Source organism: Alligator mississippiensis, chromosome 3 (assembly GCF_030867095.1).
Source record: "Alligator mississippiensis isolate rAllMis1 chromosome 3, rAllMis1, whole genome shotgun sequence".
Taxonomy (NCBI): Eukaryota; Metazoa; Chordata; order Crocodylia; family Alligatoridae; genus Alligator; species Alligator mississippiensis.
The window spans coordinates 220,070,177-220,094,304 of record NC_081826.1 but is presented as its reverse complement, the minus strand read 5'-3'; the positions used below and the strand labels follow the sequence as shown (position 1 = coordinate 220,094,304).

Below are 24,128 nucleotides of genomic sequence, written 5' to 3'. Positions count from 1 at the left end.
ACTACTGTACATATAGGATAAAAAAACAGAGATTTTTCAGAAAACCTGACTTCCCTTACGCTCCTTTGAAAATCCTATCCCATTAATCCCCACTGTTCTCTGAGGAGACTAAGCAAGTTGGGCACCCATGACAGCTGATGCTGTCACCACTCACCCCACTGCCAGCGGGAGGTCTGGGTCTGGCCTGCAAGGCTCTTTCCATTGCACATCCAGCCTGCAAGGAGCACTTTGATCCGGAACTGCTCTGAGGGACCAGGCAAGTTTGACGCCCCTGCTGCATAAAATATGGAATAGCATGACTAATGTTAAATTTTAAAAAATGCTGTTGGATCCTAATGACCGACTAACTGTCACAACTAGCATGAATGCGTACCTTTTGAGTTTCAATATAGAAGTTTAGGAATGAATGAGGTTAGAGACTGCACTCTCCCATCCTGCCTGTAGTGCTGATTCCCTTAAAAAGAGTTTGAGGCATGAGGCATGTGGGTTGTTACTGTGGAGAAGATTGTAGTTCCACTGCAGTTTACTTTTTTTTTTAATAAATATCCTTAAAATTAAAAAAAAAAAATCACAGAGGTAGAAGGAGAACAAAAAGTGAAAGATTTAGAAAAGATGACTATGTGAGAGAAATAGCTTATGATGAAAATAATCTTATTTAAGACAGGGTTAGATACCCATTATAATTATATATTTGTATATTATTAGTGCTCAGTTTTCATACCCCAAATATCTCCTTACATCAAATTGTAAACTGCACATCTGCTGATAAGCTTATATTTGATTTTAGACTAGGTGTTTCAATAAGTTGGCCTCTTCCCCATTGTGATTTGTTTTCCACATTTCTTATTAATACTGATACTGTACTCTAAACCAAAGGTATCAAACAATTTGGCCCATGGACCTGCTCTGTCTGGCCTCCTGAGCTACCAGTGGGCAAATGAAAGTTGTGGGTGTATGGCTAAGGGGAGTAGCCTGCCACAGAATCTGAGGACCTTGGGCCCTAGTGGACCTGGCAGGTAGTTACAAGGTGAATGAGAGCTGATACAGCCCTAGCAGTTTTGCCCGTTGCCACCACCATGGCCCTGCCTTCTCAGCCACCAGGCCCACCACCACTGCCACATGCCAAAGCCACAGCTGTTGCCACTGTGTCCCCTGTGCTGGAGGTAGAGCTGTTGCTGCAACATGGGGCATGGGCATGTGGCAGGAGCTGGAGCTGCTGCCACTGCCAAAGTCACTTCGTGCCTCAAGCTGGATCTGGCCCACAAAGAGCCCTGTGGTCTGGATCTGGCTGAGGGCAGGAGGTGAGTTTGATGCCTCTATTTAAACCATTTTTAGCCCCTAATGTTACACAATATATAATCAAATACAGACACTGAAAATCCTATTTGTTAAATTATTTACCTTGCAAATTTTCAGTTTTTTTACATTATTTCAATTAATGTTTGTCTTGACATGTGTTGTTATCAAAGAACCTCCTGTTTATTTTTTTTGCTTTTTTTTTTTTCTAGCTGCTGTAAAAGCCTTTAAAGCTGCAAGACAGACAGCAGCCAAAGCTCATTCTTCAGAGGAGTGTAAATCAGAACAACTTAAATTGGTGAAACATTCTAATAGCAATACAGAAGACCAAAATTTTGAATTAGTTCAAAAACAGAAAGAGGGCGGAAACAAAACGAAGGCGAATGTGAAAACAGATACAAACATACAGGGTAAAGAAATCGGTGAGAAAAAGTCCAATCAGGAGACTTTGGACGCTGAGAGAACATGCAATCCAGATGATCTTCCATTCCCAGCTTTGGAAACGCAGGCAGTCGTTCAGGCTGAAACAGAAAAAAGAATTGACAGGCCCAAAAAAAAGAAACTTACAGGTGTGAACAAGGTTATTGCTACTAAAGAGTCAGATAGCGATGTTAGTGATATTGAAGAAAATGACAAACATAAGGAATACTTTGATGACAGCACTGAAGAGAGGTTTTATAACCAGTCGTCAGATTCTGAAGATAACGATAGCAGTGATGATTTCTTTATCAGCAAAGTAAAGCAGAAAAAAAGGAGGAGAGTGGCAGACTCTAACCATTCTTCAGCAAAGAAAATACCCCCAAAAATGTTACTAAAAGCAGAAAAGGACTCGGAATTTGTGACAAGAAAGGATGTGAACACAGAAGGAAACAACCCAAGTGCTAAAGCAAGGAAGCTAGAATCTGTATTTTGCTCTTCTTTGTCCAGCTCTCAACAGAAATCCAAAAATATGAGGAGGTAAGCTGCCCTGCTGTGCCCCACCTCACTTCACCTCCCCTCCCATTCTGTTATAGTAATAGAAATGGTTATGACTTTTAATATTGCTCATCAAATATGCAGACTTTCAATTAATCAATCAATCTGTATACGTCTAGTCATAGTATTCTGGCCTTTTTCCATACTTCCTTGACCCTTATGCCCTTTTTTTCAAATTCATCCCTGTTCTAGAAACGGCACTAGTTTGTCAGCACTCATTAAAGTTTTAAATTAATGATCTGGTTTAGATCTTCACAAAACTGTGTAACTCAGTACAAGTCACCAATAAAAATCACATTTATACAACTTAATTTATACTAAGTTCTTGTAGTCGTTTAATAAATATCTCTGTTACACTTTAAACAGTTTCTGCTATTGGTTAACAATAGTGCTATATAGCAAAGATGTAGCAAGCTCATACGGCACCCATAGCAGTGCAGGAGTTGGGGAGGTACACTGATCACTATTGTGGAGAGGAGGAGAGGGAAGCAAAGTCTTACCTTCCCCAAACTCTGCACACTGAAGGCAACAAATGCATCGAGCTTCCATCTGCTGCTGTCCATTTTGGGGACAAATGATTTTTAGTTTAATCTTTTTTTTTTTTCCATGTTCCTTACACTTTTATTTTATTTTCAGAAATGTAAAGGAACAGCTTCCCAAAAACAGAAGAACAGGTATGTATTGGTAATATCATAGAAACCAAAAATAAAATTTAAAAAATCCTTTTGAGGTAGACTTAGAGTATCATAAAAAAAAGCAGGGCTGTCATCTAGTCCAACCCCCTGCCTGAGGCAGGATCGTCCCTATCCAAACTATCCTATACAATCTATAATCTACACTCTACATAACTGCCATCAACCCTGACACAACACAGACATAACACCCCAGCCTGCAACAGGTAAAGCAGGGAACCATGGAAGCCCCATTAGGCTGGTTTTGCTTTTTGTTTATCAGTGCAATGTCTTCTATTCAAAGATGTTTTTGCCTAAACGATCAAACGTCAAATGATTGCACTTTAACTCAGAAGCACATGTTCTTGTAGATATACATAATGTGTGCTATTAACTCATAATGGTCTGGAAAACAATATTTTTCTATGCAAGAGCCATATAGTCCTGCACTCTACATTCCTCTGTGTTGAGTAGTTTACTGCATGACTCTACTTCAGTAAGACTGCTCAGGGTAAAAGTTCCTGTCTCAGACTATGGACAGGTGTTACATTTGTGCTGGGGAAAAGCCCTGTTTCCAACACAAGCCAAGGGGAAGGGAAGGAGAATGCTAGCGCTCTGGCCCAAGCTGTGGTGAGCTGTCGGAGCCCTGCAGAGACCATGCTGCTAGGCACCTGAACATTGCTGAGATAGTTCAAGTGCAAACTCCTACTCTTTGAAGAGTACTGGAACCCCCAGTGACCATTAATCTTAACCATTGGTTCATTCCAGTGGAAGAACAGAAGGGTTGATTTATTGATTTATTTATTTAGTCATTTCAGTATTTTAACATGATTGTGGTTTTGGTAATTTTTGCTTTATGTTTCTTTTTCTGCACCAAATTAGGTTTTTAGTTTCATATTGGAAAATGATATTTGGAAAGTGCTGTTTAATCCCTCGCTGATGAAATCAAAAGTAAACACAGATTGTTGAGAGCCATTAGTTTCCATGTGGTAATTAAATTCCACACAGGTTCTACACTTAGACCCCAGTGCTGTTTGGCAGCAGCAAATCATCTTGAGCATATTTGCTGTTCACAAAGTGATCATTTGCTGACTTGTAAGAATCTGGAGAACGCCTGACTTTAAAGCCATTGAGCCGTGAATAAAAGTGCATTCATGTGTTTCTTGTGCATGTGGTACACATGGCTCATAAGGAATAGATCAGAGATTGTTTCAAACTTTGTATTGATACAATGGTTTCTATTAAATACCTACCACTATCTTCTGCCACTTTTAGCATGTGATTTTTCATGGTTTTATGAATGTTCATCAGATAATTGCATTTAATGTTTTGTATTGTACTTTATGCACAGCTTTTCCGAAAATGGAACCAGAGTTCAGGAAACACCAGCTTGCTAAAGCTGCAGGTATAAAGCATGAAAATAAGAAAGAGCATTTGCAGCAACCTCTTCATCCTTCATGGGAGGCAAGCAAGAAACGTCAGCAACAGGTGTCTCAAATTACAGCATTCCAGGGGAAAAAGATTAAATTTGATGATGACTGAACTTTTTTCATGTGAATTCAGATTTTTAAAGATCATTCTGAAGATTCAGATTTTAAAGAAGATAAAGTTCACAACTGACAATATTTACACATGAAGTAGCTGTGTATTTGGACTGGAGAGTACTTCTTATTTTTGGTTAAAATAATACATACAATGTTGTTTAAAAGCTGAACATTCTGCAGTGCTTGAGAACTACAAAAGTCTCTTTTTTCAAAAAAATATTTACAATTTTTTCCTATATTATTTTCATTATATTGTCCTGATCTTGTGAAATGTGATGTAAATTTAAAAAACCTTTTTGGCATAAAATACCTATCCCAGATTCACTCATTTCATGTGCTTTATGAATAGACTGATTGGAAGTTCACATGGTATGGCTTTAAGGGTTGCCACCTGTGAAATGCTGATGAAAGTGAGCAAGTAGATCTATGGATGGAGTTTGTATCCTGTAGCGTGACAGGTTTTCTTTGTTTTCTATATTGGTATTTTTGTTATGTAAAGTTAGTTCAAGATTGCTATTTAAGGACCTCAATATGAGACGCTATGGGAAAAACAAGTGTTTTTTTATCTATGAAAAGACGTTAATATTCCTTAATATGAACTGTATTAGAAATTGTGTAAAAAAAGTATACACTTACTTCATCTGGGAGAAGTTCAGAAGTCTATTACCTGAATAAGTTTGAATAAGTTTGATAAATTTATAAATGTGTCAAGGAAGAAATGCCAGGTAGTTTTCATAGAATAACAAATTCTAGGTAGGAATAAAGATTTAACCTTTTAAAAAAACAATGCCCATCTCTGATTAAATTAGTAGCTTAGATAACTGGCATAGTCATGTGTATTCTTTTCTGAAGGAACTCTTCAGTGTTCCTCATTTTACATCATTTATACTTAGTTGCACAATTAGGTTTCATCCAACCAAATTCCTAAATATTAAAATTAGAAATGAGAGTGTAAAGAAAAATGTGCCTTCCAATCCATTTTCCTGATTTGTTCCTCCAAAGAGTTTCTTGTTCTTTCAGTCCTCTTAAATCAGTGGTCTCTAACTTTTTTATGGTGAAGATCACTTTTTAACATCTGAGATCTACGCTCCCCCCCCCCCCCCCAAACGCCCCGGTCCTCCCCCACACCGGACAAGCCACCGGGGCTCATCCAGCCCTCCCAGGCAGCAGGAGATGTGTCTCAGCCCATCCACATGTGTCCTGGCACTCCTGATCGTGGAGCCTCTGACAGACTGTCAGAGGCTCCACAATCGGCCAGTTGATCTCAATCAACTGGTTGGTGACCACTGTCTTAAATGGTAGAAAGGATATTGAATGGAGATAGCTGTTTGGTTTTTTTTTCAAATTAGTTGTTTGAAAAAGATCTATAAATGTTACTGTAATTTCTTACACATTATAGTTTAACTTACTGTGCTACTCTCCTTCACAAACTTTGAATGAATTCCCAGAGCTTGTATTACAGCACTAGGGTTAAGATGTTGGAATTTGCAGGTCATATAACATACTGGTATTTAGGTCCAAATGAAGTTTTCTCTTTCTGAATGGGTGAGAATATTGGATTGTGTGTGTTCCAGGTTGTTTTTTCTTCTCACTGCATTGATTGAAACAGTCTCTTTGTGTGGTACATAAGGAAAGTTTATACCTGTTCTGAAGAATTCAAGCCACCCTTCTAGCATTAGCGTCAAAGTAATCTTGCTGTATGTAAGCAGCCATTGCCTGTACTTAGGAACTAGGTTTGTTGTATTTTTGACCATGTGTTTTTCTTCAGGGAAAATCATGTTCTGAAGGGGAAAAAAAGCCCTATCCTTTACATCATATAGCCAGGGCACACTTTATATATTTTCTAGATAAGAATCCTTTTTTAAGGATTAGTTCTAGTTCAAACAATTTGATGTACATTTTTTTCTGGTTTCAATAAAACACAGGAAATGCTTTCTCTCCTTTTGTTAGCTGTTATCACTTATAAAATGCTTCTTCACAGACTGCTAATATTTTCTGGGCAGCTGGAAGTTTCCCAATTTTGACTCTTGTTATTGAGCAAATGACTGAAAGAAAAGCTGTAAATTTGAAATGTTCTACAATACATAGTTAGAAGCTGATTAAAGGTAAGAATTTTTGATCCTAAAGCATGTTTTTGTGTGTTTTTACATGTCCCTCAGGTGCCAGTTCTTCTTGGCAGATAAGGATTCAGAAAGAGACTTTCTAAAAGCTATAGTCTCTAACCATAAGGATATTCCTGAAGTCTCTTGATATATCAGAGCATCTTTCTTTTTAGTAAAAAGGCTTTTTAATTTTTCACAGGTAGATCCTGATCACAGACATCAATATTATTCCACATTTCAGTATTCATTGATTACAGTTTGCATCTACATAAATGAGAAGTGAGAGGTGTTTTTTACTGCCTTCCATGCATATTATGCATTATTACCATTTAGGTGAGGACTCTAAGCACCACTTACGTCACTATTGTGGTAGTTACTGAATTGAATGTGTAGTAATGGTTGAGATTTGATTTGTTACAGGCTTGTAATTTCTGAAATTTCTCATAATATGGATCACTTAGCAAAACATATACATCTTTATGTAAGTCTACAGTGAAGTTATGTAATTGTTTGAATATTTGTTTTTAATAATGATCTTCTACTGAAAAGGAATGTCCTTCTTTGACTATTTATTGTTAACTCCTAACAAGCTTTAGCCAACTTGTCAGTACAAAACAACATCATTTTTAGTAAAGTTAGAGAAGTGATGCTCTCAGTTTCAATCCATGTTATCAGAAACTTATTAGACTGCACTTCAGGCATGTATCAATAGCTTAAAATGGAAATATTTTAAGAGAAATTGAAGTACTTGAAGAAAACTGATAGAAAAATGATGACATTACATTTTCAAGTTACTTTATAAGAAAACAAATTATGGCAATACTAATACTGCTATCCCTATTTAAAGATTTAAAAGTAGACACACATACATGTTAAATTATATGTAGGGGATTTAGATAGTTACTGAGATTAGGCCCAGAACCAACATGGATTTCAGTGACTTCATTGGGTTTTGGAATCAGGCTGATTGGTTCCAAGTTTAGATCTGTCATTATCTCATTCTTTGATGTCAGGCATATTGTGTAACCTTAAGCTGTAAATCTTATGTTCTAAGAGGTCCAGAATGTAAGCAGTTACTGAAATATATGCGAAACTCTTTGCTCTTCAAAGTATCTGAAGTATATTTTCTGCTGTTGTCTATACTAGATACCTTAAGGTGCATGGATTGTTAGGCCCGGGATTGTATTTCAGGTCAAGAAGCCATGCTTGTATTGGGATACAGTTAAGTTGTATTTCCTAATGATCTTCTGTATCTTGTCGTGGAATTGAAATTCTGTTGTGGTTTCTAGGTTCCCACAAAAACTCTGCTTCTGCTACTTTGGTAAGATAACTTTGTGTCCCTAGTAAAGTGTGTTGACTTAGCTGTACCACAGACCAATCCACTGTTCTTGTATTGTTAGGCATTACAGTAATACAGTTACTTCCATGTTTTGTTTGTGTGGCAATTTTGTTACAAGTTCTGCTTTCTTGTTTTTTATTTCTATTAAATTCACGAGAGAGTTTTTACTGTGAAATTTATCCAGAATGACAAAACACTGCCCTGTAAGCTATATTATTAGTATGTGGGTTCAAATGGTATCTGGCTCGAAGTATCAGAGCATCATTGCTGTTGTGTCTTATTCACTGGTATTTCCTTTGACACTCTACAGAGATACATTACTTATTTCTCTAGCACCTAATGGCTGGCAGGCATTTTAAAGACCGATTAGACCACAAAAAATTTAATCAAAACCTTTATGGAACTATGTTACATAATCAGAACTGGAACTGTGCAGTTCTGTACCCTGGGCATTGACAACATAAAGGGCAGCAGCTGCAGCTGGACTACTGATTGTGGTGCAGCTGCTGGGAGTGCAGTGGCTGCAATTGTTGCACATCCTCTTTCCCATTAGTTGGTGTATGTAATGCCCTGAAGGTCACTAGATTTTGACACACTTGAAAAAGGTACAAATTCCAGAGTTGAAGCCCTTCATTTTCATTGTGCTTTTGCCTCTGAACAAGGGGTGTTTTAAACTTAGATTCTGAGCTGGCACTTGCAGAGGACTCCTGTTAATGCTTTGCTTAAAACAAAAGTAAAACTGCAACCCCCCCTCCCCAGTTCTCATTGCCCTCCTCTGTGGACATTTTAAAAACATTCCTGCCCCAGATGAACTAAGACTTAAGGACATAACAAGCTTCCATAAAGAGCATTTTTTTCTTTTTAATTTGCAGCAGACAGCTGTTATTTTCAGTGGGGAAGATACCAAGAACAACTAAAAGAACTTTGCCTCAACCCTCCTAATTATATGAGGTAAACATTGCACTATAGCATGGCTATTCTTGGTAGTTTTCAAGCATGTGGCACTTAACATCACTGGCAAAGAAGCTATACTGCTCCCTTCCTGGCAAGAGAGGATTTTGTGTTTCAGTGAATAGATCTCCCCTGTCCCTTACCACTCTTCTTGTGAAAGCACGAGCCACCTCAACACACTATTTAGCATAAACCGAAGGGAATAATTTATGGGAATCCCGTGTTCAAAATACTCAAGACACTTCATTAATCATAGCTGCCATGACATGGTACAGGGCTGTCTCAGATAACTGTATCCCAAACCATTCAACATCTATATTTCACGGATCTAGGTCAACATCTAGATTACACAGGTGTTATGTATTTGTGCTGAATTTCAGTGTATATATAATAAGTAGAACTGGTAGCATCACCAACATGTAAGGCTGCCAGACAATTCCCAATAGACACCTTGTTTTCAGCTGCTTCTAATTTTGCCAGGCTCTAAATGCTTTCATTTTGACCCATATAAAACCTATCCAATTACCCCTGAAGTTGGTAACAAAGACTTCAGCTGACATTGGTGAAAGATGGATGAGGCCCATGTTGCAAAGCATACTAGCCAAACACTCTTAACACTTGAAACATTTTATTCAAGTAATTTTCACATAAACTTGCAACCATAATACAGGCATGTAACAAGAGAATATAAAAGTGCAACAAGAATATAAAGCTAGTGTCTGAATATTATAAATAAGAGCTCTTCAAATAAAGACACAAAGATTTTAAAACTAAGACTCTTGGGGGTAAAAGGAGTGAAGGAAATACTGAAAATCCCTTCAAAAGCTGCAAAAACAAGTGGCATTTCATTGAATTTGTAGCATTTAGTTGCAAAAAAAAATACCAATAGAATACTCCTTGCTTTTAATTCAAGTTAAAATATTTCAGCACCTTTTTTAAAAGTATCTGTAGGATGTGAAAATACCATAATTAGCACATTAATACGAGGCACAGGATAGACCACCTTGAATGTCATGAATGAAATTCACCCTGCTGGTATGAATCCTTACAACTTAAAAAATTTAGACATATAAAAGGACTAGAAAAAAAAATGTTGATGTTCACGACATTAAATACTACACAGTAAACTTTTGGTGCAAACAGAAAATGACTAATTTTAATAGCATAAAAACATCATCTACATGATATGTTGGTTCAAATGATGACCAATCTGTCATTTTAGTAATATTTTTATAGAAAACTGCAAATATTATCAAAATTGTATCTCAAGACTTAAAAAATATAGAAAAGGCCTCTTATAATGAGTCTGGCGTATGGAATGTTCTTTGTGTGCAACATTTATATAAAGATCTGAAATGTGGGAGGTAATTGCTTCACGCACGTTCTAACATTTTAGGTTTTCAAAGGAAATTCAAAACTGAACAAAAGAGTATTTCTGTACTTCTGAAATATCACAAAAGATGGGTCTGATCTTGCTCCCATTAAGGCCAATGGCAAAGCTCCCTTCAAAGGGAACAGTAACAGCCCAATGCCTAGTAAAAATGATTGCACAATATACTTTGTTTTATAAAATAAACTCTTCTATCAAAACACATTTTTTAAAATGTCAACAAAAATACAAGTATTCTCTTTAAATATATTCCAGCATGGAAAAGTAGTTTAGGGTATCTGGGTCAAACCTAGAGAGCCAAGATATTGAGAATGATGACTGGCACTCTCGTTTAGAAATGTTAGCTCATATGCTAGGTAAATCAACTGTTTGTGTATAATGCCTCCTGCATTATAACATGGCAGGATAAATAAAGACACTATTTTCCAATTTTTAATCCCTATTCTTTATTCAAGGAAGACTATGATCTTGAACAGGTTTTTTGTCCTTTCTTCTCCCTTTGTTTCTAACAGTGGTTTTCAACCTTTTTTAGACTCAAGGCACCCGTTAAAAAATGCCAGGTCTTAGTTTTCACTTCTTTCTTCACTACAGAAAAATAATAGAGCAATTCTTCTGTTGCAGGAAAATACAACAGGTCAGAGTGTTGATGCTATGGATTTCTGTTTGAAATCTCTGGTTTCTCTTGTGAATTGTGTAGGTGGTTGCACACCTACACAAGTACTAATATCGCGCTATACCCTTAAAAGGATCTCATGGCACCTTAGAGTGCCATGGCATCTGGGTTGAGAATCACTGGCTTAAAACAAAAGTGCATAGTTTTTAAAGTTTTACAGTATTTGACCAAAGAAAAGAGCTACCACTGACTATCTGTTGAATACACTTTACCTTTTACTCAGTCACTGAGTCCTAACAATCAGAGCAAATAATACTTATGAGATTTTTAAATCAGTGGACCATTTTGCAGCCCAAACATCTGCACTACCAGCCAGAATGTGTCCTACAGAAAAGCTGAAAGTACTCAACAGGTCCTTTATTTATACTTCCATCGTTACTGAGGTATTAATTGGGAGGTAATAGAATTTACTTTCCTATGGCTGAGTATGGAGTGTGTCCCTCTAATCCTGAAGATGCTCTAAAAGCCACAGGAAAATACAGGTTTCAGCACATCTAGACAGAGTTAAACTCCTCCAAATGACTCACTTAAAACACAATGCCTCAGAGTACCTTCAGTACCTCAGGTGCCGATAAATATATGATCTCAGATGTGCTGTTCACCAAAAATTACTTTGAAGAGATACAGCTGTTCAGAATAATGCCAGTTTAATTTAGTTACCTGCTGCTTGCTCCACACAGGTGTGTCTATGGGGAGCCTCACTGACTTTTAGTGCAGCTCCACATGTATAAGCTGCAGGATCAGACCAACTAACTAGATTTGAAAATGTGGCCTAAATCACTTTAGAAGAAGGAGATATCAATGCAGCTATATCTCTTTACAGGTATTTCTATTTGGGAAAAAATATCACTCTTAAAACATTTTTCTGGGGCTCATACCTTGAAAACCAAACTTCAGATATGTTTGCAGCGAGTTATAATACAGAGAAATAGGATATTGTATTGAAAAATAAAGGCACACATTAACTCATGATATGCATATAGTAAAAGTACCAAGCATCTAATGTTCAAACTTTTCCGTTAGAGTTAGATGCATACATTGGCAATTAGTATAAATTAAGTGTTTGATCAGTGAAATGAAGCATGTGGAAAACTTTGGAGCCTGATGACATAAATTGTACTCATTCTATACTCAAATATCAAACTATGTGATCTTCAAAGGCTGTACCCTCTGAGTTGATGGTCCTTTAGTCCTCACTGTCCACTTAGGTACGTACTGATGTTATAATTGTTCTGTTGTTATGCCATAACCTGATCAGGATTTGTGCAGAAGCTTTTAATAATCTTAAAAACAAGAAACTGAAGTATGTACTGAAAAGAAACAGGTGGTCCCTAGCCCTTAAGGTTATCCTGACATCTCATACATTTTACAAATTAAATTTCTATGGTTCTTTTGCATGGAATTTTCCCAAATACTGATTAAAATGTTCCTGTTAATTTTAAGAGAACACTTTCTATTTCTCAAGCTATTCAATGCTTTCTTATTTTAATCAACAGTATATTTTATTACTGCTCTGAAAGTCTTTGAGCATTGGCTGTTACGTTAGGTGTTGGCAGTTGCTGGTTGAGCACAATCAAATCAGGGTCACTCTTTCAAGAGCAAACCATGTAAATTGTACCATCAGTACTGAAAAACTGCCCGGGCTCTTTTATAAGAACTTATTTCACAGTTTAAAAAAATCACAGCTATTTTAGCTTACAGCATGGTCCATTGCATAAGCAAATTGTGTCTCTATTTTGGGAACCATCACTAGTAAGCAGCATAGACTATCTTCTTAATTTGGGACAAAGTTACTCACTTTAAAAAGTTTAATGATGAGCTCCTGAACAACCTAACTAAAGCATTTTGCATATGTCAACTATCAGTCCATGAATATTGCATAATATTTTAATCCTTGAATAATACAAATGCGCAATTAACAATCAAGTACAGTACGTAATGTAAAATAACGTTAATGGGAATACAAGTAGAAGGCTTTTCTCATAAAGAAAATCCTGATAAACCTTTGATCGACTTTTATTTGTGGTGCCACCTGAGTTGACTGCCACTGTCAGTTTTTTCAATTGGTTAACCTGTTCAGTTTACCTTTGTTTTCACAGATTATGATGACATCAGGGACTGTCCAATGTCTCTTTCAGTAGCCTAACTTCTGATGGACAGAAATGCATTCTAATCCACATTACCCACACTGAATTCATGGTAGATCTTTTTAGGAGTTTACTTTAAAAATCTCTGTTCCTACAGAAAGGTGGCTCAGTTCTCCAGTTCTATTCTAAAAGATAAAATAGGCCCCCACATATTCTTTAATTTAAGAAAATGGTTTGCCTATTAATATATTAAAAATGTAAACAAGTGTCATATGCAGGGGGTAACTAATGCATATATAAACATTGCCGTGCATTGATATCCCTTTTAAACTGAACATACTTCTCATTTGCATTAAATGAATCCAAATCAATCTTACTGTAATGGCAGGAGCACCGTTCCCAAGTTGGTCTTTGTTTTGGCATTCATTGGGCTAGCTAATATTAGTTCTTTCTACTGCTACCCCTTAATGTTTTCAGTTCATTCACAGGCAATGTATTGATCAAATCCTGCTGTTATCTGCACTCTGACTTCCAGTAGAGTTAACGAAACAGTTATGTTTCTGTGAATTACTTGATTTCCTGTAAAATTTGAAAATCTGTGCATGAATCACCATTTCCACACATTTCAATCATTTTTTTAAAAAGCAATGCCAATTTGAATGCCTAAAATCCAGTTTCAAGTGTTGTTATGAAGCAGCCATTATGCTTCAAAATCACATAAGGTAAGGGTATGTATGTATGTATGTATGTGTACTCTGAATTTATTTTTATGAAGTGTTTACATCCTATTGAATTTATATAACATTTCAAATCAAAACACTGGCATTGACTCATCCATTTTCTTGCATCTTAGTATCTATTAAAAAAAGGAAAAAGAAACAGTTGTTAAGAACCACAGCATATTAAACAAACTCATTTGCTTAATACCAAATTAGTATTTAATCAAATAAATCTAGGTATGTTAAATCCAGTTTACGCATCAACCTGAACATAGCAGTACAAAAGGGATGAAAGAACCTTTTCTCCTTTCTGTCTTCATGAATGCAGCTATTTTGTTAAACTTTGGGAGCTGAAAAGGGGAGGGTGCAAAGCAAAATAACTTTGTATAAATAACTCCTCCTGACACTGAGTTTAAGTGAAAAAACACTGTGTTACTGGGCATGCTAATTAATCTACTGTAGGAGACGCTGTGAAAGCTTCCTTTCACAGATCTACCAAAAAATCATCACTTGACCTGCAGTTGTCAGTTGTCCTGTTGTTCTGCTTCTCAGTCTTCCACAAATGCAGGTGGTAAGAACAAATAAAGGACTAAGCCAATTATGTTTAACTTGGGGCTTTTATGACGTGTGATATAAGCCTAGAATCTCACATGGGTGAAAATATGTGCATTGTTTTTAGCCCAGTTTTATAAGTGATCTCACAATACAAAGTACTTTTTAGTTCATTTCTGCTTTAATTGACTACAAAGTACAAACATCCAAAGAGCTAACAAAAACAAGCAAACAGAGTATTCCTGGAAAAAGTATGCTGGATAGATTTTCTGTGGCAGCAACATAATACATAAGGAGGTGTTTTTACTGTCTTAAGCAGATAGCTAAAAGTCTTTTAAGAGGTTTGGGTGATTCCGTGTATAGGAATCAGATGAACAGCTGGAGGTTTGTATGTGTATGGAAATTCAGGGAGTGGCTTAGTCAGTGTAGTATTGGGAACCCAGTTATAATAGTACTAATCTAAAAATCCCTATAAATTGTGTCAAAGATTTCAAAAGCAACATCTTGTCACAAGAATTTTAGAGGGTGTCCTTGCACAAAAAGAGGGACAGATCTTGATAAATGTTTATAGTGTCCTAATTGTTAACCTTCATTTTCTGAGTTTATGGTAGTTGCAAACAAGAATGTACTTACGGAGAAATTGTGCAACCAGAAGCATATGCATGATGGCCTGTATATCGGATATCGCATCGTACTACATTGTTGGAGTAATCGGACTCTGGTACCAAATAGCTAGGGTTTACACTAACCTGTGAGGAAGGAAAAATAGTGTTTACTTCAGGGCTTAATTTGATAATATAGCTTGCTAGCTTAATAGGAATCTCAATTGTTTCTTTAAAGACATAGCTTCAAAATTATAACCTGCCTGACATCTGACTCCCCAGGTACCTCTCCACTATTCATCCCCCTTCTTTCCCCGCCACACCCAGCCTGTCTCTCACCCACTGACTCCTCAATTTACATCTTCACTGACTGCCTATCTTGTATGCATACCAGCCCAACCTCTGGCTTCTTTACTTTTCATTCCATCCAGGAAGAGCACACACCAACTGCAGAGACTTCCTCAGCCTAAGGGTTTTTAAACCCAAAAGCTTACTTAAAATTTTTTTCCAACTATTTAAGTTGGTCTAATAAAAGATATCAGATTCACCCAAAGAACCTTGTATACCTTCAAAATGTAATTTCCAGGTTTTACATCTGTAATATCAATCCATTGGCAATCTATATCAGCATTGTAGGTATCATAGCAGCCAGGGCTCAATCCCTAAAATGTGGATAGATGGAAACAAGTGAGTCTAAGGAACAATACTTTCAGGTATTAGCAGCATTAAGACAGTGGGGAGCAAGAGGGAGTTAATACAATCATGCTTCCTTAAGGCACATCACTGAGAAACAGAATTGCACGTCAGTGAATGAGTTTAATAGCTGACTTTGAATTTAAATAATACCTAGCTTTGAAACATCACAAACGTTGATTACTTTGTTTCTATTGTCAAAAACTTATCAGAATATACATTCACAAAAGTGTTTAAAATACAATTTTAAGGAAAAAAGAAAAGCTTCAAATAAAAATTCTGAAATACATCTTATACTTTATTCATTTCCATGATTATTTTTGAAAATGTGTATTTGATAATTTACACAAAATATTTAAGCATTACTTGTAGTAAGCAATCCTACTTACTTATACATATTACTAACTGTATTACTTGGTGTTGTTTATTTACAATCTTTTCAGACAAAATAAGGCTTAACCAGATTTGTAAACCTCAAATTACATTCCTAAAATGAAACTGATTTGATTGCCAGAGGCAGAGCCTTTGACTCCTCTTAAGCTACGTGCTTCCTTTGACATCAAGATTAGTCTGCAGCTATTCATAAAAGTGAAGTACTTTCTTGTAATAGAAAAGTCATGGAGTTAAAGAGGTATCTTGATATTTACTCTTATTAGGAAAATGGCCTAATAATATAATATTGTTCAAATAAGTAAAGGTTTTGAAATTTCAGAAGTGATCACAACAATTTTGAGGAAATCCAAAATGGCAGTAGAACTGTTTCCAAATTGATCTACACAAAAAAAAACACCACTCCATTGTTAGGAACAGAAGAGGAATGGCCAAACTGAGAGCTTACCACATTTTAGATCTTCAACAGTGACTAATATAGGCTGTTTTAGAGAAAGGTGTCCTTCTAGAGAAGTGTTGAACTTGTAAGACAAAGCTATGGAGGAACTCCCTCCTATCTCCACTGGTATTCAACTTGTCCCACTCCCTGTGCCAAGTTTGAGGCTGGAGCAAAGTTTTACAGTCCAATTACAAACTCCTGAAAATATGGGTTTCCAATGGAAATGCTGACACAGCCTTGACTAGTGACATAAATACTCCAGCTGTAAAATATATTCATTGCTTAGTTCAATGATGTTGTCTGCACAAGATAAAAAGATATTTTTAAACCCTCTTCAAAGCTTTAACATATGTAGATCATGCATTAAATGTAGGGTTTAAATGTGGACACATCAACCAATGCAGCATAGCTGGTATTTCCCAATGATAAAATTACTACCTCATCTCTTATTTTTTCTGTTTTTTTTAAAAAGGGACATATTTTACTGGCTATGTTCACACAGCTCCCAATTTCTTGAATGGCTGTAATACATGTGAACAGAGCAAAATGCTATGCTGTCAAGGACTCCTTCAAGTCCTTTTGATAGTAATGGAAGTAGAGGCACTCAGCATTTTATTTTACAACAACAAGATGGGAGAGAATTAGCCGTTGGTTGCAGCCAAACAGCACACTACAAATTTAGTGGAAATATTTGGACTTTAACCCACCTCTTCATTGTCCCCAGTCCTGGGATACCCCTGTAAGCTGACAATGCAGTACTCTAGATGTAAATTATATTAGCTTGGTGTCTGTTTTGATGTGAACTACCTGCCAGTGAGCTTGGGTTGCAAGAAAGACTCAGGACTCTCCAGTCCTAGCAACTAGAATTCCCTTCATGGCCAATGAGGAAGGACAGTACAACTTCTGCCACCCTAGCCTTATACCACTAGAATATCCCCTATGTTGGGCCAATTCTCTCAGATCGGGTCAAGGTACCTTAGAATTGGAGCATATATTGATAAATATAAATCTCAAGGAAGACAATTTTCAAGAAAAACATGTTTGTTCACTTACCTGTGTATGTGCTGTACATGCATATCGTCTATAATATCCATAATCACAGGAGGTATCTTCAAGACAAAAACTTGCTTTGTGTCCTTCTGCAACTTTTCTATACGAGTTGGCATCCAGCAAGTCATAATGGCTGAATTCATCCATGCTGTGGTAATGTCTATTAAATCATAGGTAGATTAGTAATTTCAGAGGTAGCCAATACATCATTTACTCATCTTGGCATTAATCGTATGTTCTCTACTTAATCCACATACTAAGACAGCTCACCAAGTTCTTTTTGTAACTTACAAATTGTGGGTTAGTATATTTCCTCTGTAGGCCTGTCCTTCAAGTTTTTACTGTTTATTATTATTCCAGTTTTCATTCATTGTAAAGAAAAAACAAAAACAAAACTTGTATTCAAGTTGGTAAAGAAGAGGCTGTACAATTCATTTGGTTTTCCAAAATGTCCTGTTTAATCTCTTACAAAAATAGCAAATACGAAATTCTTCACATTTGACTGGTACATGTTATAAGTCTTTGCCTTCAGGCATAGTTTGGCTGGAAATGATTACCTGACATGCTATGAATTCCAAAAAAGTTTGCTATTTCTGAAAGTTACTGAAGTGTTAGGGTTATTTTTTTTTCTATTTCTGGGATTCCTCGTGTGATATTTTATAAGTTTATCAGCAAACTATCCACTCTAAATAGAGAATTTACATAGTATATACCAGATACCAACAGCCAAAAGACTTGTTTACTTACTGTATATAGATTGAAATGTGATGTCTCAGTGTGTTTGATCATTCTAAACTACTGCAGAAAAAATTGCTTACTTCATAATATGTGCTGTTCCTGTGTATGCTAAGAAGTACCCTAGATCCTATCTGTTGGCTCTAACACCATTTTTCCTTGCAGTTTTACTTGTCTCACATAGATGGAAAATGCAAACTGAAGTCACCTACCTCAGCAACTTGCCTGCATTCTACTACTGTTCCCTTAGCACACTGTGTGTATGAAAAAGAAGAAATGAAATAGTTCACTCACTCAGAGTGGCCCAGGGAATGATGGTAATGAAAAATCACCATCTGATAGCTAATCAGTCACAAATTAGTTGGTACAGTTCTTTTCCTCATGGACTAGTTTGTGTCATAGGAGTAATCACCAAAATTGCCATTTTCATTGGAAATCTGTTTGAAGTCCCAGGACTGAATGAACATTCAAAGTGGACTATTTTCTGCACCCTCTGGGGCAGGGTTGCCCAATTTCAGATCACTGTCCATAAAATCAGCTCTCATATGCATTAATTTTACTTTTTATTTATAGCAGTCATGAAAGGTTTTTTGCTTATGGGAATTGTATAAAAAAATTGTAAGCCATGAAAAAAAATTGCCTATTCTGTGCTAAAAATGTCTCTTGATAGTAAGTTTTCCAGCAAGAACAAAAGCAGCTTTGTACGTCTGATCACCTGAAGATAAAGGCCTGGTCCAAAATTACTTGAATCCACAGAAAGATTTTTTTTCTTTTTAAACTCCCTTTGAACTCCTTTTGTGGGACTTTGGAGGCCCACAGGAACCTCATTCCCTTTAGTGCATTATTGCAAGCGTTTAATTAATATTAATGATTTTAGGTGCCTACACCTGTAGAATAACATTTCAAAAAATGTGAAGTTAGGTAAACCAACTATACTTTCTCAGTGTACTACATATGAACCTAATACAAAAGAGCTGAACATAGAGCAAGGTTATACATTTTTATAACTATAACCCTTGATAAAAGGTACAAGTGTTGTTTTGTCAGGTCCTAAAATGTTACGATGTTTATTTTGGTAAGAGTCCAGCAATTCTTCAGGGATGGTTTTGGCTGAGTAGCAAAGTGAATGTGGATATGTTGTGGCATGATGGAAATTAGTGGAGTGCCAACCTTTTTGACAGGCATGCCACGAGTTAGCCCTGTACCCTTCCCAAGTGCCACTCTAATCTTCCCTTGCCTAATCTGTTGCTCTTTCTGCTCCCTACTCTGTGCTCCCTGCGCAGTCTCCTGCACTTTCTGCTTCCTGTCTTGTGCTCCCAGCCTGATCTCCTGATCTGCTTTCTGCCCTAGTTGCTGCTATACTTTGTGCATGTCTCCTCCCTGATCTGCCATGTGCCCTACAGGTTGCCAGTGCCACTTGTAGCACTTGTGTCATAGTTTGGCAACTCCCATGTAGATGATTGTGATGATAATAAAGCCATAGGGTTTTATATGTGCACAAGTGCTTAATAAGAATAATTCCAATACTTGTGTGTTCTCCAATAGTAATCAGAGTGCTACTTATAAATCACTGACCCATGAAATACAGGGGTCACTAAGAGGGCCAACTGACATGCAATATTATAATGTGTGTGTGTGAGACTAAGCTTACATTTAGCAGAATGAATAGTAATTTTAATAATTTTTTATATTAATTCTACTCCTACTAATTATCTACTAATTTAGCAAAGGAGATGAATGAATATGCCTTTATATCTAAACTTATTTGCTTCTAGACTTCTGTATTTACAGGTGAGTTAATGCCATTTATTTTAATTTGATTCTCCATCCTTACACAGATAGCTATACGATGAACTAGAACCATAAAATGCGAGGGGCTAGTAAAATCCTAAAGTCTTCCTTTCCCCACCAGAGAGTAGCAGAACACGCCACATTACAAAAACCGGGGAAATAAGGAAAAAATTAATTAGAAAGGTACCATACTGGGCATTTCACTCACTGGTGACAGCTGTGCCACTCCCATGAATATCGGGGTCTGCTTGGTAGGAAGTCTGATGTGCCTTGATTTTTCACTCTTTGAGGAAATCTCAGAAGCACTCGATTATCATAGTCTCTGACATCTGATCTGTAAGCTGAACTGTAAGGATGCAAAAGAGGCATAAGTATGTTTAGAAAACACAAAAGAGACACGTTAGAATGTTTCTTAAGTAGGTCTTGCTATAAACTGAAATTGATGATTTAAATGATACTCTAGTATCACAGCTACTGAAAATTAACTAAAGATCCCAGGTGAAATGGTCATAAGCCACTGGTATTAGATCCATGCTGTAATAGCACTTTGTAATAACAGTAATAACTCACTGCTGCTTGTATTGATATTAATGGCAGATTTGCCACCAAGTTCAGCAGATTTTGACCTTGGTAAACACAATTTTGAAATCAGTTGATACTTAGGGAAACTAGTGGCGTTTAACTTGTGGTGCCAAGATTTGGCACTGCTAAGCAGCAAATGACTGTATAAATGGCTTCGCTTGGTAGAAAAACTGTTTTTTAGTAACTGCTATAAACCAAAATATCTTATTGTCACAGCCACAATATATTTTGTTTCTAGTATAGTTTAAAAGGACACATTTATCCCTAGGGCTTGGGCTGTCTTAAAACAATTACGATCTGAAAATCAATAAAATGCTTTTCAAATAACTGTTATTGTAAGGCCCCCTTAAACAAGTTAGTGTTTCGTTGGCTATCCGCTGCATGGAACTCTTTCCAAAACTCAGCTGACACAAATTTATGATGCTGGTGCATAAACAAAGCTGTTTTGCATGATAAGGCACTACATAAGTTGTTAGAAACGGCCTTCAATTCAGTTCCAATCAAAACAGGAAAAATCCTTCTTTGCCAAGTGGACTGGGATAAACTTGATAGCAACGGTTTTGTTTCAAGTTTGAGTTGTTGCAACCATTTTTTAAATGGGTTTAAACCTTACAGGGGTTGCACCATATAATTTTGAATTGCTTACATTGATTACAAAGCAGCATTTCTAAAAGAAATGCAACAGGATCGTCGGTTATTAAGATTGGGGAGGAGCAGGAGGAGAGCTGAAAGGGAACAGATTCCAATAAAAACCCTAGACAAGTATTTTCACCAGTGATGAGTCATTTTGGGGGGCAGTTCAGGTATGCTCCTTTAAGAAGCCTGTTTTTTAGCAAGCTCTTCTCTCCCCCTTCTGAAAAGCAGGCCTTGGCAAGACCCCTAAAGGGAGCTGGGCTCCCTAGTATGAAGACATCCGAAAGCACTTGTAACTTTATAAAATCTTGTGCTGTAGATCTTCCTTGTCTGCCTCTCACCAAGGTTAGAGATGCCAGTCAAGCTAGAGAGAGGGCCTGCTCTCCTTCTGTGGCTGGGAGCTGCAAAAGCACCACTCCCGGGGGAGCAAGGAAAAACATAGCCATAACTGCCTACCTGGCCAGGCAGTTCTCCTCAGCAGCGCACCTCAAGTTGTACATGGACATCCTCTGCACGTACGTGGACGCCTGGATGTAATAGGGATCCGGGACTAAGTCAGGGAGACCTGCAGTGCATCAAACCAACCACACAATGGCAAGGATCAACCCAGGACACGTCTGCAAACAGGGAGCTGCGCTCCCAAGCGTGATGTAGGGGGAGGTCATGTTTGAGCTAAGCTGTGATGGGGGTTGGAAAATTAGGCTTGGAAGAGACTTCGGGAGGCCATCATTCTAGGCCAACCCTTGCTCCGCGCAGGACCATCCCCAGCTAAATCATCCCACTACAGCTTTGTCTAGTCAGGTCTTAAAAACCTCTAGGGATGCAGATGCCACCACCTCTCTTGGTAACCTGTTCCAGGGTAACTGGATCTCATCTGATTTGGTCTCAGTCTTAACCCATTCCCCCCCCACCCAGAACTGAAGGGAGTTGCAGCACCAGCCATGCCCACTGTGCCCCTATTATTGCATGGAGGACTCCTGCCCATTGTGACGTAGGCACAGATCACCTCTTGCCAGCGTTGCCAGGTCTTAAATATGAAATTATTGTATTGGAAGCTCAAAATGATCACATTTGCTAAAAGAGTAACCCATACTGAAAAAATATGCAAATAAGTATGCAAATCAGCCATCATCTTATTTACTTCATTTTGCTCACTGTAGCTAGTGAGTAAGAACTGGGTCAAAGCCAAAGCATTTTTTGATTTTGAGGCAAGCAGTCGTAAGAAAGTGCTGCCAGCAAACCCAAAAGTCAGTTACAACTCCCTTGAGAATGACTTGGGTCCCGTATAGGCTCCATAAGTGAGCTGCCTCAAAAAACAACATGTTTTGAAACCCAGGGGAACCACACTGTCCTTTACCTCCCTTGCACACAATGAAGTTTATTTTCTTTCTGGGTGTAGGTTGTAGCCATGTTGGTCTAAGAACACAGGCAGACAAGGTTCTTTGGGTGAATCTGACATCTTTTATTAGACCAATTAAAATAGTTGGGGAGGGGAAAATTTAAAATGAAGGGTTTTTAAAACCCGAAAGCTTGCTAAGAAAAATGTTTCCAGCTAATTAAGCTGGTCTTATAGAAGATGTCAGATTCACCTAAAGTACCTTGTCTTTTCTAAGTTGCTCTTATAAAAAAAATATCAGATTCCCCTGAAGAACTTTGTTGTTTCTCCCTGGGTGCACTTTTACAATCTTTGAGCTCTCTTCTGCCTAAAGAAGAGTGTTTGGACCCAAGAGCCTGCCAAGAAAGCTACTGTTGTCTGCTACTATGTAGTTGGTCTAACGGGGATCAGGAGAGCCAGGTCCACGTACTGATCCCTGGTAAAATCTCGGAATAGACAAAAACACCAAAGCGCACAACGATCGAGATCCGGACGCTGTTTTTGTCAACAAGAGAGAAGGCGGTGTGATAAAAGCTCTCACCCCTCGCGCGAGTGTTTTGTCCGCTGTTGCTTTTTACACGGACGGGGCCACAAGCTGTCCCCGATCCGACACAGAGCGCTTTCCCTACGCCGGGCCCGCCCAGGGTTGCAGCGCCGGGACAAGCGGGCTCGCCCCCTGCCTGCCTGCCTGCCAGCGGGGCGCGGAGCGGGCTCTTACCATACTGGAAGTAGCCGGTGCCGTAGCCGGGTCTGTAGCTGCTGCCCTGGCGCGGCCTCTCGTACGTGTCGTAGTAGTTGTAGTAGGGGTTGTCGTCCGTGTACTTGTAGGGGTTGTAGGGGTCGTCGCCCACCATGATGTCCTCCCGGCCGGGCCGCGGGGCGCTGGGGGCGCGGGCCGGGGTGGGCGCCGGGGCCGGGGCCGGGGCCGGGGCGCGGCCGGCCGTGCGGTTGGTGCCGCCGGCCCGCGGGCCCCCCTGGTAGCCGGCCTGGAACCAGTGTCGGGCGGAGGGCGGCGTGGCGGCCGGGGCGGCGGCGGCGGCCGCCCGCGGGGCCGTGCGGTTGTTCCGCAGCAGCAGCACGGGGCTGGCGGCGGCGGCGGGGGCCGCGCCGCGCCGGGCTGGCTGGTAGCGCGCGCCCAGGCTGAGCAGGCTGAACACCTGCCCGTTGTTCTCCCACTGGATGCGCTGCCTCCAGGCGGCGGGCGGCGGCGGGGCGCGGCGGGGCTGTCCCGCGCAGCCTAGGTAGAGGCACACGTGCAGCTGCGCCAGCAGGGCGACGGCGGCGGCCGGCGCGGGGCGCATCTCTCCTGCTCAGCGGCGCGGTGGCGGGCGGGCCGGCCGGCTCAGCCGCCGCGCATCGTCCGTGGGGCGGCGCCGGGAGTGCGGGCGGGCGGCGGCAGGACGAGGGATTTTAAACTTTCTGGCGGCTTTGCCCGGTTACACAAGCGCGGCGGCTCTCACGTAACGCGAGCGGGGACGTGCGGCGCGGTCGCTGCCTCCGGGCTGCCCCTCGCGGGCGGGCGGGGAGGGGAGGGGAGGG

General features: G+C 39.0%; 2 protein-coding genes across 4 annotated transcripts in view; one reads left to right on the top strand and one right to left on the bottom strand.

The window, feature by feature from the left end:
- SRFBP1 (serum response factor binding protein 1) overlaps positions 1-8,019 on the top strand; it is a 158,155-nt gene extending 150,136 nt beyond the window's left edge. For both annotated transcript variants that reach the window (XM_019478200.2, XM_006270178.4), the window contains 3 exons: positions 1,509-2,253; positions 2,908-2,945; positions 4,294-8,019. In XM_019478200.2, the coding sequence (XP_019333745.1) occupies positions 1,509-2,253; positions 2,908-2,945; positions 4,294-4,484 (974 nt within the window). In that variant the 3' untranslated portion in view covers positions 4,485-8,019. The remainder of the gene's footprint in view (positions 1-1,508; positions 2,254-2,907; positions 2,946-4,293) is intronic.
- A 1,470-nt stretch (positions 8,020-9,489) lies between these two features.
- LOX (lysyl oxidase) lies at positions 9,490-24,123 on the bottom strand. 2 transcript variants are annotated; one of them, XM_059724914.1, is made up of 7 exons: positions 23,308-24,121; positions 21,671-21,779; positions 20,208-20,345; positions 17,477-17,633; positions 15,468-15,563; positions 14,933-15,048; positions 9,490-13,884 (listed from the first exon to the last, which is right to left on the bottom strand). In XM_059724914.1, the coding sequence occupies exons 1-7, from the start codon at positions 23,888-23,890 to the stop codon at positions 13,878-13,880; spliced, it is 1,206 nt and encodes a 401-aa protein (XP_059580897.1). In that variant the 5' UTR covers positions 23,891-24,121; the 3' UTR covers positions 9,490-13,877. The 2 variants fall into 2 exon arrangements, with proteins under 2 accessions (XP_059580897.1, XP_019333711.2); XM_019478166.2 differs by lacking the exon at positions 9,490-13,884 and having other exon boundaries at positions 14,929-15,048; positions 23,308-24,123.
- Positions 24,124-24,128: the final 5 nt, after the last annotated feature.

What these genes read in the sequence shown, in the direction of transcription:
- LOX (XM_059724914.1), bottom strand. Translation starts at nt 23,890, where the DNA reads ATGCGCCCCGCGCCGGCCGCCGCCGTCGCCCTGCTGGCGCAGCTGCAC. An exon ending in CACCGGCTACTTCCAGTATG is followed by an intron (nt 21,780 to 23,307) that starts GTAAGAGCCCGC and finishes GATGCACTGCAG; the next exon opens with GTCTCCCTGACTTAGTCCCG. An exon ending in GAGTGGCACAGCTGTCACCA is followed by an intron (nt 17,634 to 20,207) that starts GTGAGTGAAATG and finishes ATGATTTAATAG; the next exon opens with ACATTACCACAGCATGGATG.